Here is a 16,800-nt window from a genome sequence, read left to right on the forward strand (position 1 = left end):
TGAGTAGTCAGGACTGCAGGTGCATGCCACCACTCGGGGCTAATTTTTGTTTTTTAGCAGAGATGGGGTTTCACCATGTTGGCCAGGATGGTCTCGATCTCTTGACCTCGTGATCCACCCGCCTTGGCTTCCCAAAGTGCTGGGATTACAGAAGTGAGCCATTGCGCCTGACCTGAAATTCATCCTGATGAGTAGCATAATCTCTTAAAATCCCTTAATAAGAGAATATTAAATATTCCAGATAAATTGTTATTTTAATATGTAATCTATTCTATATTTGCATTAAGTTAATATTTTACAGTAAAGGATCCATGCATTCTTTTTTCTAATTTATATTATGAATAAGGCTTTCAAAGCTGAGTGAATTGTGTCAAATTTTTAACCCATTTACAGCTTCCATTTTGTCCCAATATTATAAATCAAGGCAAATAAAAACTCTTATTTAAAGCTTCCTCAACTCACTATGTACATTCAAGTTGTTGTCCTCATTTTGTTTCTTCTTAATTCTGGAGCAACCTTTCACTTTATCTGAGAATTAAACTTCTGTCCTTTTTCTTGAAAAATAAACATTTATCCTGTTACCTCACCTACATAGTTATACTTTTTCTTAAAACTGTCCCTGCTAAAATAGACTCAAAGTTACCCATATTACCATTGTTAATTAACTTCTATTTAAGCTTCTCTGGTAGATAGGAACTTGATAATTGCCTATCATGCACAAGCAATTTAGGTGACTAGGAAATATCATTCTCTACAGCCACACCCCCTTTTTGTTTTCTTTTTTCTTTGAGACAGAGACAGAGTCTCGCTCCGTCCTCTAGGCTGGAGTGTAGTGGTGCTATCTCAGCTCACTGCAGCCTCCACCTCCTAGGTTCAAATGTTTCTCCTGCCTCAGCCTTCCAAGGAGCTGAGACTACAGGCACCTGCCACCACATCCGGCTAATTTTTGTATTTTTAGTAGAGGTATGGTTTCACCATGTTAGCCAGGCTGGTCTTGAACACCTGACCTCAAATGAGCCACTCACCTCAGCCTCCCAAAATGCCAGGATTACATGCCTGAGCCACTGCGGGCCCATCTCACATACATTATATTTATGTCTTCATCAAGTGACAAGAGTGAGCACATTCATTAACATGATGTAAAATCATGGTAACACTGTAACATTTTAAGGTAAGAAGTAGAGTTGTATATTGTAAGCGCTAAGCTTGTTATTCAAGATCTTGAAGATAAGTATGTAAGAATCTTAGAAATCACATTTAAGTGGACACTCTAAAACATGTAGGTATGGATACAAAACATTGTTAGAATCATGATTCAGTTCAGTCAAACAGTTTTACTTTTTTATCATTTTAAACTTTAGATATGGATATCATTAGCTTATCTGATCAATACACTATTATCAGAATTTTAAGAAGTTCAGGTTAACTAGTCTTTTCTGAAAACAGAAACTCAACATCCATACAAAATTATGGAGAAAACATAGCTATGAATTTCAGACAAAATTTTTAAATCAGTCTGATTTGTCCAAAGAATCAGTTTTTAACTAAATTTTTAAATAGTTTTTAATTGATACCTTATATTGGTACCTATTTATGGGGTACATGTGATATTTTCTTACATGTTTCGAATGAGGAGAATTGGTCTTAGTTCTTGCTTGAAAGTTTGGTAGAATTTGGCATTGAAGCCATCTGGTCCTGGACGTTTCTTTGTTGGGAGACTTGATTACTGACTCAATCTCATTACTTACTATTGATCTGTTCCAGTTTTTTATTTCTTCCTAATTCACTCTCAGTAACCTATATATGTGTATCCAGAAACTTATCCATTTCCTCCAACTTTCTAGTTCATTAGGATTTAGTTGCTTATAATAGTCTTTGATGAACTTTTGTATTTCTGTGGTATTAGTTGTAATGTCTGTTTTCTGTTTCTGATTGTGTTTATTTTGATCTTATCCTTTTCTTTGTTGTCTTTTTTAGTGTCCATTTTGTTTAATTCTACTTTTTATTATATGTTTCCTCCTACTTATTTTTAGTTGTGTTTTTTTTTCTTTTTATCTTTTTTTTTAATGTAGTAGTTTATGGATATCAACTTTCCTCTTAGCACTGCATTTGCTATCTACCATAGGTTTTGGTAAGTTGTGTTGCCATTTTCATTTGTTTCAAAAAATTTTTATATTTGCTTCTTAATTTCATCATTCATCCAGTGTTCATTCAGGAGCATATTTTTAAATTTTCTTGTTATTTGTACATTTTTTTAAAGTTTCTCGTTACTAGTTTTTAGTTATATTCCATTGTGGTCTGAGAAGATAGTTGATGTGATTTCATTTTTAAAAATTTGTTGAGACTTGTTTTGTGACTTAACACATAGTCTACAAAGATTCACTTTTATTGCATGAATTTAGATTCATAAATTAAAATCTTTGTAATCTGCTAGCAGATCCTGTAAGAAGAATTTTTCCTCTAAATTACTAGTACATTTGAAGTTTTCTTTAGATATTACTGTAGATTCATGAACTTCTTATACTATGTAAACCAATTATATCTTAGCTCCTTAAAATTCAGAGATTTCTAAATTTTATTTATTAATACTCTTCTTAGGAAAATACTTCATACATAATGAGAGAGAATGACTTCTGAGTTATAGCAACACAATGAAATTTGTAGCTTTAATTATACAGTCTCAGCAACAGGTTAGGTAATCAAGGAAACACCAAAGTTCACTGTTTAAGATTTCAAAAGATTATTTTCCCTTCTAGTAGTTATAAAATGTTTTATGAAATTATTTGGATGTACAAATAGTGAAACAAAGAATTAAAAAAATGGCAACTCTCATTCCTTTTCATGTCTCATATGAAGGACAAGAAATCCCTTTAATCTTAACAGAGGTCTCTAAAGTTCAGATTATAAAATTACATTCCCAATTATTAATGCTATGCATGGGGATTATCATTATCATCATTATCATCTTCTAGTGGAAACTATATCCAGAACCAAAATGGTGAAGAACTAGAAAGGAAAAGGAAAAATTCAAAATTTAAAGAAAAAAGCCAACTTGTAGTGGACTGGCATCATAGCAAAGGTAAAGTTCTATTGCCCTTTTTTTTTTTTTTTTGAAACAGAGTCTTGCTCCTTCCCTCATATGGATGTATAGTGGCAGGATCATGGCTTACTTCAGTCTTGACCTCCCAGTTTCAAGCAATCCCTCCACCTCAGCCTCCCAAGTAGCCGGACAAAAAGCACAGCACATGCCAGCACACCTGGCTAATTTTTGTATTTTTTGTAGAGACAAGGTCTCACTATTTCCTGTACTGGTCTTGAACTCCTGGGCTCAAACAATTCTGGCCTCCCAAAGTGCTCGATTGTAGGCATGAGCCACTGCACCAGTACTCTATTGCTTTTTGAGAATCACTTTGAGGAAAAAGAAAAGAAGTCCCTCCTAAACAGCTCCTGAAGTACATTTCTGTGCTATCACAGTTTGGTGTCTTTATGAACCCACTTTAGTATCTCAGTGAATCTTCCAAAAGTATAACGTGTTAATATTCAAAGAATTTAAATTGTGACTTTTGTAAACATAAAAAGAAAATATATCAAATATTTTACTCCACTTCCTAATTAAGTAGAGGACTAGTGAGATTATAAATATGGTTCAAAGTGCATTTCAGGAACTAGTTTCTTAAAGACAAATTAATGAATTTTATGTTAGAATAATATAGCTAAGATACATACAATCTAGTTAATATTTTACATGACAATAAACCATTATTTTTGGGATTATCTTTTTTAATAGTTGAAAATATTAGAATTTTCCAGGATAAAAATCTACAAATTAATAAAGAACTTCACTATGCCTAGTGTCACAAGATCTTTGGGGTATTGCTTTTCTGTCTGGTGATGTCTTTGCCCAAATCTTGCGTAGGCCCGCTGGGCTTGTTCTGCCCACTCGGCCTGGCAGGCTGTGCTCGGCTTACGCTACTGGCCTGGATCCCATACCTGCCAAGGGCAAGTCAGGCATGGAGTGGCAAGGGGTGTGTGAGGGAGCATGGGGTTCAGCCACTGTGCAATCACACATGCCGGCTGCTGCAATGGGGTGGGCAGTTAGAGGTGCTGGCACAGGCACTGGCCAACTATGAGGCTGTGGCCGGACAAGGTGCACTGCAGGCAGCATCCCCAGCTGGCACCGGGAAATGCAGTGGCACCTGGAAGCTTGGAGATACTAGGCACCACAGGATCCCAAAGAGGGAGTCACAACCCTGGCTCAGGGAGCTCTCAGGTCTGGGCTGCCTGAGAAGGCACAGCTCTTCTCTCCTTCTTTTTGACCTCAATGTGGCAAGCAAGGGGCATGTTTCAGCCCTGTGTTATAGCTTTTAGCTCTGCCATTCGGTAGGTCCCGAGTTCTTGTCCTGCAACCAGGAAGAATGAGGTACAGAGCCAAGTGGAGGATGAGCAAGATGAAGGGGAGCTTTATTGAGCCATAGAACAGCACACAGGAGACCTGCAGATGGTAGCTCCTTTCCACAGCCAGGGTGTCCTGATGAGTGTTCAGCTCCTAGCAGAAAGGAGACCCTGGAGAGGGAAGCTCTTCCTAGCAGGCAGGTCATCCCATTGTCTTCTTAGCTCTCAGCAGAGAGGCAGCCCTGGTGTGGATTGCTGCACTCTGCTATCGAGCTGGTAGTCTCAGTGTCTCTGCAGGTTTCTGAAGCTCTCAGCAGAAAAGAGGCCCTAGAATGGGTAGCTTCTTTCTTCTGCTGGTTATTGGGACATCTCCTGCTGTCAGTAGAAAGGGTAGCTCTTTTCTGCAGCTGGTCATCCCATTATCTGCTGTGCTCTGGCTGAACCTGGGGCTTTTATAGGCCTAATAGAGGGAAAGTGCATGCTGATTGGTCCATAGGCAGCCATGGGAGGACCCAGGAAAAACCACCATGAGTTTGTCCTCCAAATCAGCAGGACTGGCAGTCCTGTCCCCAGGCTTCAGGCCTTTTCTCAGAGATCTGCCCCCTTCTGCCCAGGTATCTGTCTGCCTCCCCCTGCTGTTCATGGCACATGGGCTTGGTCCCGATTTGCTCCAAGATGGGAGCAGGTGCCCACAGCAAGGAGAAGCCAAGCAGCAGGAGCAGGTACTTCTGAGCCTACAGGGGAAGGGGGGCCTTCTCAGCTCTACCGCCTCCCCAACAGAGTGCAGGGATACCTGGGTCTGCAGCCACAATATGGGCTGCTGCAGTGACCCTAGGGGAGTGGGTCTCCTGCCTGCTCCTGGTCCCCCAAAAGTGCAGGGAAGCTCCATTCTGCAGCCACAGCTTGGGCACCTGCAGCCCTTCCCAGGAAGGTGAGGCTCCTGCCTCTTCCATGGAGCCAGAGGCCCAGGTCTGCAGCTGCAATTTGAGCAGCTGCAGCTGCACCCAGGGAGCTCCCACCCCACCTCAGAAGGAGAAGGGCTTATGCTTGTCTCCTGCTGCCTGGAGCTCCATGGAGCATGTAGCCTCGGCGGCACCTCCCTGCTGCAGTCGGCCTGATGGCGGCGGCAGGCCATCTGGAGTGGCTGCTGCTGTAACTAGAACCTTTAGTCAGTAGTAAACAGTGAATCAAATAAGTCCATTTCCCTGAATTATCCTTGTATGGATCTGTTAAACAGTGCCTTCATATGACAATGAAAGAATATGTTGCCCTACTTTTGACCTTATTTCCAAGCTTTGAAAAACTTTTCTTAACATTTGGGATCAAAATGTGATTTATGCCACTGTTACCCAGGGGCGCTTATGGTAACACTCAAATTTTCTTTGAAGGGAAAAGTCAATATGATAAAGTTGTCAGTTCTCCCCAAGGTAATCTTTAAAATCAGTCTGATTTCATTAAAACCATAACAAATATTTTCATATTACTTGGTAAATAAGCCCAAAACTAATTAGGAAGAGCAAAGTATCAAGAATGACTCAGACAAATTTGAAGAAAATGAACCATTTTAGGAGAATTGCCCTATGAAATGCAAAAACTAGTTATAAAGCTTTATTAGCTAAGACAATGTAGCATTGATGCAAGGATAAACAAAGAGATAAATAGAACCTATAGGGAACCTACAAACATGATGATGCACATTTGAAAGCTTGACATATATAGCACTACTTAACTCTGGGGGAAAATGGACTCTAGTAAATGTTGTTTGGCCAGTTGTTTATATATTTTAAAAAAATAAAATTAGATTGCCAACACATACTATAATTTTAGAAAATTTCCAGGTGAATAACTACCTAAATATAGAAAATCAGAATGTTAATACATTTTGAAGAAAACATAGGCCCAAAGCAGTGGCTCATAGCTGTGATCCACTTTGGGAGGCCAAGGCAGGAGGATCACTTGAGACGAGCAGTTTGAGACCAACCTAGGCAACATAGTGAGACTGCATCCCCCACCTCCCAAAACAGGGAAGAACATATAGAGTCTTTTTATAACCTCTGGGCAGAAAAGTCCTTCTTAAACAAAACAGAAAACAATACCTGTTTACAAATGTGGATATACTTTAAAAAATTACTTTCCTCTAAACCACCATGTTTCAAAGAAATACAAAAAGACCAGCTACCGGTAGGGTGAAAGTATTTGCAATATCTTTTAGGAAATATTAATATACAAGATATATAAAGATATCTCATGTAAATTAATAAGAAAAGTCACTCAACCCAACAACAACAGTGTAACAAATGGGTAAAAGAAATGATTTGACAATTTGTGGAAGTAGACAGGTGACCTATAAACATATGAAAAAATGTTTACCCACACTAGTAATCAGGAAAATGCAATTAAAATCACATTGTGCTATCTTTTTACACCTATATGATTGGCAGTACTTAAAGGATCTGAGCATAACAAGTATTCCTGAGGGCGTGGAGATTTGTTGTCTAATAAAATTGAAAATGCTTATATTCTTTTCTTTGACTCAGAAATTTTATTTCTGGATATATATCTTGGAGAAACTCATTCATGTGCACAAGGACGCATGGATGAAATTGACTGTTACAGCAATATTGTATTATAGTTAAAATGGAAAACAACACAATTGTCCAGCTGCAAAATAATGAATAAATACATTTTGGCATATTGATAAAAGATGATACTATATGGTTGTTAAAATAAATTCGGTAGAATTACAGTTATAGTCATGGTTAAATCTCAAATGTATTGCTGAATGAAGCAAACTGAGTTGCAGAAAGAGAGGTATACTTCATAATTTTTGAAAATAAACAATTGTATATAAATTATGCCTATTCATGCATATATATAGATTCTGTTTCAAAAAATACATAGAAAAGTCACTTTATTCTTTTATTATTATTATTATTATTATTATTATTATTATAATACTTTAAGTTCTGGGGTACATGTGCAGAATGTACAGGTTTGTTACCTAGGTATACACATGCCATGGTAGTTTGCTGTACTCGTCAACCCGTCATCTAATTAGTATGGTGATTACCTCTGTGTAAGCAATGAAGGAATAAAACTAGAGACAAATAATAAATGGACTTCGTCTTTTCTGTAATGTGTTTCTTTAGAAAAAATATGATTCGGGCCGGCCGTGGTGGCTCACACCTGTAATCCCAGCATTTTGGGAGGCCAAGGCGGGAAGATCACGAGGTCAGGAGTTCAAGACCAGCCTGACCAACATGATGAAACCCCATCTCTACTAAAAATAGAAAAAACATTAGCCGGGCTTGGTGGTGCACGCCTGTAATCCCAGCTCCTCAGGCGGCTGAGGCAGGAGACTCTTGGACCCAGGAGGCAGAGGTTGTAGTGAGCCAAGATCACGCCACTGCACTTCAGTCTAGGTGACAGAGGGAGACACTGTCTCAAAACAAAAACAAAAACAAAAAAAAGAAAAAATATCACTCAAATATAGCACAATGCTAGGATTTAATAAAGGTGGGTATTGGGTACATGAAAGTTTATTATCTATTTCACTACATTTCTCATGTTTGAAGTATTTCATTATGAAGAATAAAAGTGATATATACAAAATATATATAGAAATGTAAAAGTATTATACAGTAAACAGTATCAATACATACACTGCTCATAAACATAAGTATGAACACACACACAAACACTTGTATGTATATGTAAGTATACACATGCACATGAATGAGCATTACATATTTGAAGTGTACACCTTGAATGGGAAGGATTCCCTGTAATTCCTGGTTAAGTTTTTCCTTAGGGAAGATAGATGTGTTGTGAGACTGGGTATTAGGCCCAAAGCATATTTCAACTAGATCTCTTATGTTTTATGTACAGCTATTGAGGACAAAAATGATATAAATATGTAAATATGTCATGTGCAGTTATCACTTTTTGTGATAGGAATATGGATGTTTGGTAAACTGAATGTCTCCATTTAGTATTACTTGTTTCTGTCCTTTAAAACAGTCTCTATTTTTATTTTTTGATTTATATTTTGATTCACAGGGTACATGTGCAGATTTATTACCTGGGTGTATTGTGTGAGGCTGAGGTTTGGGGTGTGAATGATCCTGTCACCCAGGTACCAGGCATAGTACCCAATATTTAGTTTTTCAGCCCTTGCTCCCCTCCCTCTCTTCCTTTCCCCTCTAGTAGTCCCCAGTTTCTGTTGTTGCTGTCTTTATATCCATGAGTTCCCAATGTTTAGCTTGCACTTATAAGTGAGAATGTGCAGTGTTTGGTTTTCTGTTCCTGTGTTAGTTTGCGTAGGATAATGGCCTCCAAATTCATCCATGTTGCTGTAAAGGGTGTGATTTCATTCTTTTTTTATGGCTACATAGTATTCCATAGTGTATATCTACCACAGTTTCTTTATCTCATCCACCATTCGTGGACATCTAGGTTGATTCCATGTCTTTGCTGTTGTGAACAGTGCTGCAGTGAACATGCATGTATCACTTTGGTAGAAAGATTTGTTTTCTTTTGAATATATACCCAGTAATGGGATTGCTGGATCACATGGTAGTTCTGTTTTAAGTTCTTTGAGAAATCTTTAAACTGCTTTCCACAGTGGCTGAACTAATTTATATTCCTACCAATAGTGGATAAACATTCCCTTTTCTCCACATTCTCCCCAGCATCTGTTGTTGTTTTTTAACTTTTTAGTAATAGCCATTCTGAATGGTGTGAGATGGTAACTCACTGCGGTTTTGATTTGCATTTCTCTGATGATTAGTGAAGTGGAGCATTTTTTTAAGTTTGTTGGCCATTTGTATGTCTTCTTTTGAGAAATGTCTGTTCATGTTTTTTGCCCAGTTTTTAATGGAAATAGTCTTTTTAAAACATTAAGTGTTTGACTAAGATCTGGAGCTTCTGTAGTCATCCCTGGGAATTCACAGGTGATTCTTTGTAAGACCTCAGTGGATACCAAAATCTGTGGATGCTCAAGTCTCTTATAGTATAGTATAGAGATAGTATTTACACATAACCTCTGCATATCCTTTCGAATAGTTTAAATCGTCTCTGGATTACTTATATGTAATACAATGCAAATGCTGTATAGTTAAGTTTTTAAATTTGTACTTTTTATTGTACTACTTTTTTTATTTTTTCAAAATATTTTATATCCACAATTTGTTGAATCCACAGATGTGGAACCCACTGATAACAGAAAGCAAGACTGACTGTATGTAAAATATAGATTTTGGATCAAAAAGAGTATCTTAAAAATCACATATTTCGTCAACTGATTTGTTGGAAATGATTATTACATAAATTAATTGTGGGTAATTTTTTTCCTCTTTCTAAAGAATACAAGTCAATGACCAGATTGTAGAAGTGGATGGAATCAGCTTGGTGGGTGTGACACAGAATTTTGCAGCAACAGTTCTCAGAAACACCAAGGGCAATGTCAGGTAAATACGTGTCTTCTGATATACACCATGTTGTTACTTTAGTTGAATTTTAATTTTCTAAACTTTAACCTGCAAATAAATGTAATTACAATGACAATTTTACCTGAATAGTAAAACTTTGCTTTTAGTTTTAAATATTTTCACCTTTATTATAATTAGTTCATGAAAATGGAATTTAAAATTACAAATCATAGTATTTTAGAAAGATATGAAGACAAGTGCAAGTGCTTGTCTTCATATCTTTCTAAAATACTATGTTTTCCAGGAAGATATAATTTCTAGTTATAACCTCAATAAATATGAATTAGGTCCCAAATCTTTTTAAGGAACACAGTTATACAATACTTGAAATGATTATACATATGGTCAATGTTGTATGTTTTTTAGATAATCAGGTTGAATAAAGGTAAGTATATTTTTAAATGTATATATTATTTTAAGGAATCAGCCATGACCAATGTTTGATGAATTATAACGTTTCCAACTTAATGCACTTAGGGTGCAATTTTTTTTTTTGGACCTTGAAATTTATATTCAACCTTGGGATTGTGAATATTGTATATTGGAAAACAAGTAAGAAAGCAGTTTAGAGCTAGTTGAAGTCAAGGTTTGAAATCAGGTATTTTTTTGCTTATAGGTTACTTAAGTATTGCTTATATCATATACTTTTCCATACCTCTTGTGGAAGAAACATTAAGGAAACATTATTTAGTATGTGTAATGATGAAAATGGTTGGGTGTTCTCATTATCAAAATGAAACTGCTAAATACTCTGAAAACATTAACGAGTTAACATTGCTATATAGACAGTAACATTAGGATATTATTGCAGTATGTCTTATTTTGCTGAAGCATGAATTTAAGTTTTAGACGTTAGGCTTTTTCAACTGTAAATCATCTTCTAATGCTAAAGGGATGCCTTAAGGAATATTACCTAAACTACTTCTGTGGGTGCTATGTTGATGTTTCTAGAATATCCACAGTCCTGAGAAAAGTGTGTAAAATAATTGCAAAACTGCGTGGTGCTCTCTGAGTTGTGTGGGTGGGCCCATTCAGTAAATGTGATTGTTATTTTGAAGATCACTGTGTGTTCTTAAGAGCACTTTCCCATGTCAATATAGAACTTGGTTTTGAAGCTGTCCATTAGACTTTAAAGTAAATTTTAAAATGAAATAGGTAAGATATACATTCATAAGAACATTTCTCAGTTGGAAAAGAATTTTTAGTTACATGAAACCATAGCCATCCCTTTTTTTCCCTCTGTTGACTGCATAATCTTGTGTTATTATTTTCGCCTTGTACAGATTTCAGAAGTCTTCAAATGTCTTCTTAACTGGTCTGTCTGATTTCACATTCTTGCTTCTTCAGTCTGCTTTGTTCACCATTACCCTCACGGAAGGACATAATTATAGTTTTCAAATACATGAAGGGCTATCATGGAAAAAGAAATTGACCTTGTTCTGCTTAACTCTAGTACAGACTGAGTATCCCTTATGTTAAATGCTTGGAACCAGAAATGTTTCCGATTTCAGATTTTTTTTTTTTGGCATATTAAAGTATCTGCAATATATACTTAATAGCTGAACATCCCTAATGTGAAAATTCAAAATCTGAAATGCTCCAATGAGTACTTCCTTTGAGTGTCGTGTCAGTGCTCAAAAAGTTTTGAGTGTTCTGAACATTTTAGATTTCAGATATTTTGATGTGGGATGCTCAACCTGTATAAACTTCCACGTGCAGGGGTTTTTGTTTGTTTGTTTGTTTTGTTTTTTGTTGTTGTTGTTTTTTGAGACAGTCTTGCTCTGTTACCCAGGCTGGAGTGCACTGGTGCCATCTTCACTCACTACAATCTCTGCCTCCTGGGTTCAAGCAATTCTCCTGCCTCAGCCTCCCAAGTAGCTGGATTACAGGCATCCGCCACCACGCCCAGCTAATTTCTGTATTTTTAGTAGAGATGGAGTTTTGCCCTATTGGCCAGGCTGCTCTTGAACTCCTGCCCTCAGGTAATCCGCCCGCCTCAGCCTCCCAAAGTGCTAGGATCACAGGTGTGAGCCACAGCACCCAGCCCCATGTGCAGGTTTTTGTGTGGACATAAGTTTTCTATTCTACTGGGTAAATACCAAGCATGGAGCATAATTGCTGTATCATGTGGTAAGTGTATGTTTAGTTTTGTAAGAAACCACCAACCCATCTTCAAACTGGCTGTACCATCTTGTATTCCCATCAGTAATGAGTGAGAGTTCCTATTGCTCCACATCCTTGCCAGCATTTGTTGTCAGTGTTTTGGATTTTGACTATTCAAATAGATGTATGGTGGAATCTGATTGCTTTAATTTCCAATTACCTTCATTGTCTATTAATATTTACAATCGGTAATGAAAAGTTTCATGTTCATATGATTTGTAATCCTTTATAGTATTTTCTTTTTTACCCCCTCTTTTGGATTTTTTTCTCTTATAATTGGGTTTTTGTAATTTTTATCAGGCTGTAACTAGATCTGTGTTTATTTGGTTTTGTGAAATTCTGCTTGGGATTCAGTCCGAAGACGTGGGTTTGGGAAATTTTCTATTATGCTTTGGTTATTTGCTTTATTTCTTTTGCATTGTCTTTGGCCTCTCTTCTCAAACCAATATTAAGTGGGGCTTAGATTTTCTGGGCATATTCTCTAGAATCTTATTTTCTCTCAGGATCTCCATCTGTTTGACTTTTTGCTAGTATGCTATAAGAGTTTCTTAAATTTTCTCTTCCAGATTACCATGTTTTTTTTTCAGGCATGGGCTATTTTAACTGTTCTATGCTTTATTCTCAATTTTCTGTTTTTATTTCTAACTCCATTGTCTCTGCCCAGAGCTTAAGAATAGCATATCCAGCTTCCTACTTGACTTCTTCATATGACATTCCAAAAGGCACATCAAATTTAATATACTCCAAGTATTATCCTTTATTTATGCCATTCCCTGTCTTCCGCCCCTCTTCCCTGCTTTACTCCCTCCCCCTAAAAAAACTCTGTATCACATGACATGCAATTGGCTGCTTCCACCTTATCAAGTCTCAGTTCAAATATCAGTTCTTCAATGAATGAGCTTTTCTCATATTTATGTTGTCCAAACTCCAATTCACTCTATCCCAATTACCATGTTTTCTCCATAGCATTCATTTACTGATCCTCTTCTGATCCTCTCCTCCTGGTTATTGACTCTCTTTTGGGTTTTCTACTGTATTGATTCCTGTCTAGTCTGTATGATAATTTGAATATGAAAGTAATGATCTGTGACTTTTGAGGCTAAGTTATAAAAGGCATTGTGGCTTTCACCCTGCTCTGTCGGATCACCAATTTTAGGGAAATGTAGCTGCCATATCAAGAATGCTTTCAGCTACCCTTTTGAAGATGCCTACACAGGGAAGACGTTGAGCCTGCCAGCAGCCAGCACTAACTTAACCAGCCATGTGGGGAGGCACCTTTGAAGATCTTCCAGCCTTAGTGAAGCATTCAGATGCCTGCAGCTTCAGCTAACAACTGGTTGAATTTTGTGAGAATCATCAAGCCACAATTGAACAGACAAGCCTCCCTTGAATTCTTGACTCACAGAAACTATGGAAGATAATAAGTGTTTATAAGTTTTGGGGTAATTTGTATCAGCATCTACAACTTACACATATTTTGGTACCTGAACATGGGCTGCAGTTTAACAAAAACTGAAAATGTGGGAGTAGCTTTGGGACTGGACTGTTAGTGAGGCTGGAAGGACTATGAGGAGAGTATTAGTAAAAGCCAAAGAGATCTTACAGTGATTGCTGGGAGAAAACTGATAGCCTGTGAGGAGGAGGCTGGTGAGGGCTTAAAGAAGAAAACTATAAATGTTATTGAAAATTGGGCTGGACGCAGTGGCTCACACCTGGAATCCCAGCATTTTGGGAAGCAGAGGCAGGTGGATCGTCTGAGGTCGGGAGTTCGAGACCAGCCTGGCCAACATGCTAAAACCCCATCTCTACTAAAAATACACAAAATTAGCCAGGCGTGGTGGCACATGCCTATAATCCCAGCTACTTGAGAGGCTGAGGCAGGAGAATCACTGGAACCTAGGAGTCAGAGGTTGCAGTGAGCCGAGATCACGCCATTGCACTCCAGCCTGAGCAACAAGAATGAAGCTCCATTTCAAAAAAACAAAGAAAGAAAATTTGAAGAAGAAAGATGATCTTCATTTTGTAATGACAGAAAATTTAACAAAACTTACCTCTAGTAATATGGAAAGTAGAATATTCACTGGGACATTTAACTCATAAGATTTTAAGCCATTGTTGAAAGTGTCACTAGCTGCTTCTTGCTGTATATAACTAAAATTTATGAGAAGATAGATAAGCTAAAGGAAGAATTGTTAAAAATAAAGCAAATTAAACAAACTAGAAAACTTAGGCAAACCGGATAAATTTCTGGATACATATATGTAGCCTACCAAGATTGAATCAGGAAGAAATAGAAAACTAGAACAGATCAATAATAAGTAACAAGATTGTATCAGTAATAAAAATTCTCCCAAAAAAGCAAAGTCCAGGACCGAATGGCTTAAATGCCAAATTCTAGCAAACTTTCAAACAAGAACTAATACCAATTCTTCTCAAACTATTCCAAAAAATTGAAACAGAGGGTCTTCTCCCTGATTCTTTCTATGAGGCAAGCATTACCCTGATACCAAAAGGAGATAAGGGCACAACCAAAAAGAAAACTGCAGGCCAGTATTCCCAGTGAACACAGAGGCAAAAATCCTCAGTGAAATACTAGCAAACCAAGTCCAACAGTACATCAAAAAGATAATACACCATGATTAAGTGGGATTTATCCTAGGGATACAAGAATGGCTCAACATATGCAAATCAATAAAATGTGCTACATCACATCAACAGAATGAAGGACAAAAACCATATGATCATCTCAGTCGATGCAGAAAAAGCATTTGATAAAATTCAGAATCCCTTCGTGACAAAAACCCTCAACAAACCATACATAGAAGGAACAAACCTGTATTAGTCCATTTTCACGCTGCTGATAAAGACATACCTGAGACTGGGCATTTTACAAAAGAAAGAGATCTAGTCAACTTACAGTTCCATGTGGCTGGGGAGGCCTCACAATCATGGTGGAAGGCAAGGAGGAGCAAGTCACATCTTACATGGATGACAGCAGGCAGAGAGAGAGAGCTTGTGTAGGGAAACTCCCATTTTTAAAACCATCATATCTCGTGAAACCCATTCACTATCACAAGAACAGCACAGGAAAGACTTGTCCCCATAATTCAATAACTTCCCACTAGGTTCTTCCCATGACATGTGGGAATTGTAGGAGTAACAATTGAAGATGAGATTTGGGTGGGGACACAGCCAAACCATATCAATACCTCAACATAATAAAGGCCATATATGACAAACTCACAGCTAACATTGTATTGAGTGGGGAAAAGCTGAAAGCCTTTTCTCTAAGAGCTGGAACAAGACAAGAATGCCTACTTTCACTATTCCTATTCAACATAGTACTGGAAGTCCTAGCCAGAGTAATCAGGCAAGAGAAAGAAATAAAAGGTGTCTGAATCAGAAAAGAGGATGTCAAATAGTCCCTCTTTTCAGATGATGTGATCTTATATCTAGAAAAATTTGAAGACTCCACCAAAAAACTCTTAGATCTGATAAAACAAATTCAGCAAAGTCAGTCACAGGTTGCAAAATTAGCATACAAAAAATAAGTGGTGTTTCTATACAAAAATAATGAACTAGCTGAGAAAGAACACAAGAAGGCAACCACATTTACAATAGTTAAAAAAAAAAATACCTAGGAATAAATGTAACCAAGGAGATGAAAGACCTCCACAAGGAAAACTACAAACACTGATGAAAGAAATTGAAGAGGACACAAACAAAACAAAGCGCCCATGCTCATGGATCAGAATAATTAACATTGTTAAAATGACCACACTCCCAGAGCAGTCTGCTGATTCAGTATAATCCCTGTCTAAATATCGATGTCATTTTTCACAGAAATAGAAAAAAAATAAAGATCCTAATAGGATCTATTGGTAAGAAACCAAATAAGGCTCAAATACTAAAGTGATTCTGTGCAAAAAGAACAAAGTTGGAGGCATCACATTACCTGACTTCAAAATGTATCACAAGGCTGTAGTAACCAGAACAGCAAGATATTGGTATAAAAACAGAAACATAGACCAATAAAACAGAATGGAGGACCCAGAAACAAATTCACACCTTTATGGCCAACTGATTTTTGACAAAGACACCAAGAACATACATTGGGGAAAGGGCACCCTCTTCAATAAATCGTGCTAGGAAAATTGCTTATCTATTTGTAGGAGAATGAAACTGGACCCTTATCCCTCACTATATATAAAAATCAACTCAATATGGATTAAAGACTGAAATGTAAGCCCCACATCAGCAAAACAACTAGAAGGAAGCTTAGAGGAAACGCTTCAGGACATAGGTATAGGCAAATACTTTATGGCCAAGACCTCAGAAGCACAGGCAATAAAAAAAAATAGATAAACGGGACTATATTAATCTAAAAGACTTCTGCACAGCAAAGGAAACAACAGAGTGAAGAGACGGCCTGTTGAATGGGAGAAAATATTAATAAACTATTCAATAAGATTCCAATATCTAGACTATTTTTTTAAATTATTTTTTATTATTATACTTTAAGTTCTACGGTACATGTGCATAACGTGCAGGTTTGTTACATATGTATACTTGTGCCATGTTGGTGTGCTGCACCCATCAACTCGTCAGCACGCATCAACTCGTCATTTTCATCAGGTATAACTCCCAATGCAATCCCTCCCCCCTGCCCCCTCCCCATGATAGGCCCCGGTGTGTGATGTTCCCCTTCCCGAGTCCAAGTGATCTCATTGTTCAGTTCCCACCTATGAGTGAGAAC

The 16,800-nt window shown here is 37.3% G+C and overlaps 1 protein-coding gene and 1 long non-coding RNA gene across 3 annotated transcripts in view; one reads left to right on the top strand and one right to left on the bottom strand.

Annotated features, from left to right (window-relative positions):
* PPP1R9A (protein phosphatase 1, regulatory subunit 9A) overlaps window positions 1–16,800 on the top strand; it is a 405,188-nt gene that overhangs the window by 257,227 nt on the left and 131,161 nt on the right. For both annotated transcript variants that reach the window (XM_011974681.1, XM_011974682.1), the window contains exon 5: window positions 9,756–9,860. In XM_011974681.1, coding sequence (XP_011830071.1) covers window positions 9,756–9,860 — 105 coding nt within the window. The remainder of the gene's footprint in view (window positions 1–9,755; window positions 9,861–16,800) is intronic.
* The window catches only part of LOC105535566, a 24,172-nt gene continuing 10,484 nt past the window's right edge, over window positions 3,113–16,800 (bottom strand). Inside the window, exon 3 of the long non-coding RNA XR_001005454.1 lies at window positions 3,113–4,852. This is a non-coding gene — a long non-coding RNA (uncharacterized LOC105535566). The remainder of the gene's footprint in view (window positions 4,853–16,800) is intronic.

This window comes from Mandrillus leucophaeus, unplaced genomic scaffold (assembly GCF_000951045.1).
Source record: "Mandrillus leucophaeus isolate KB7577 unplaced genomic scaffold, Mleu.le_1.0 Scaffold148, whole genome shotgun sequence".
NCBI lineage: Eukaryota > Metazoa > Chordata > Mammalia > Primates > Cercopithecidae > Mandrillus > Mandrillus leucophaeus.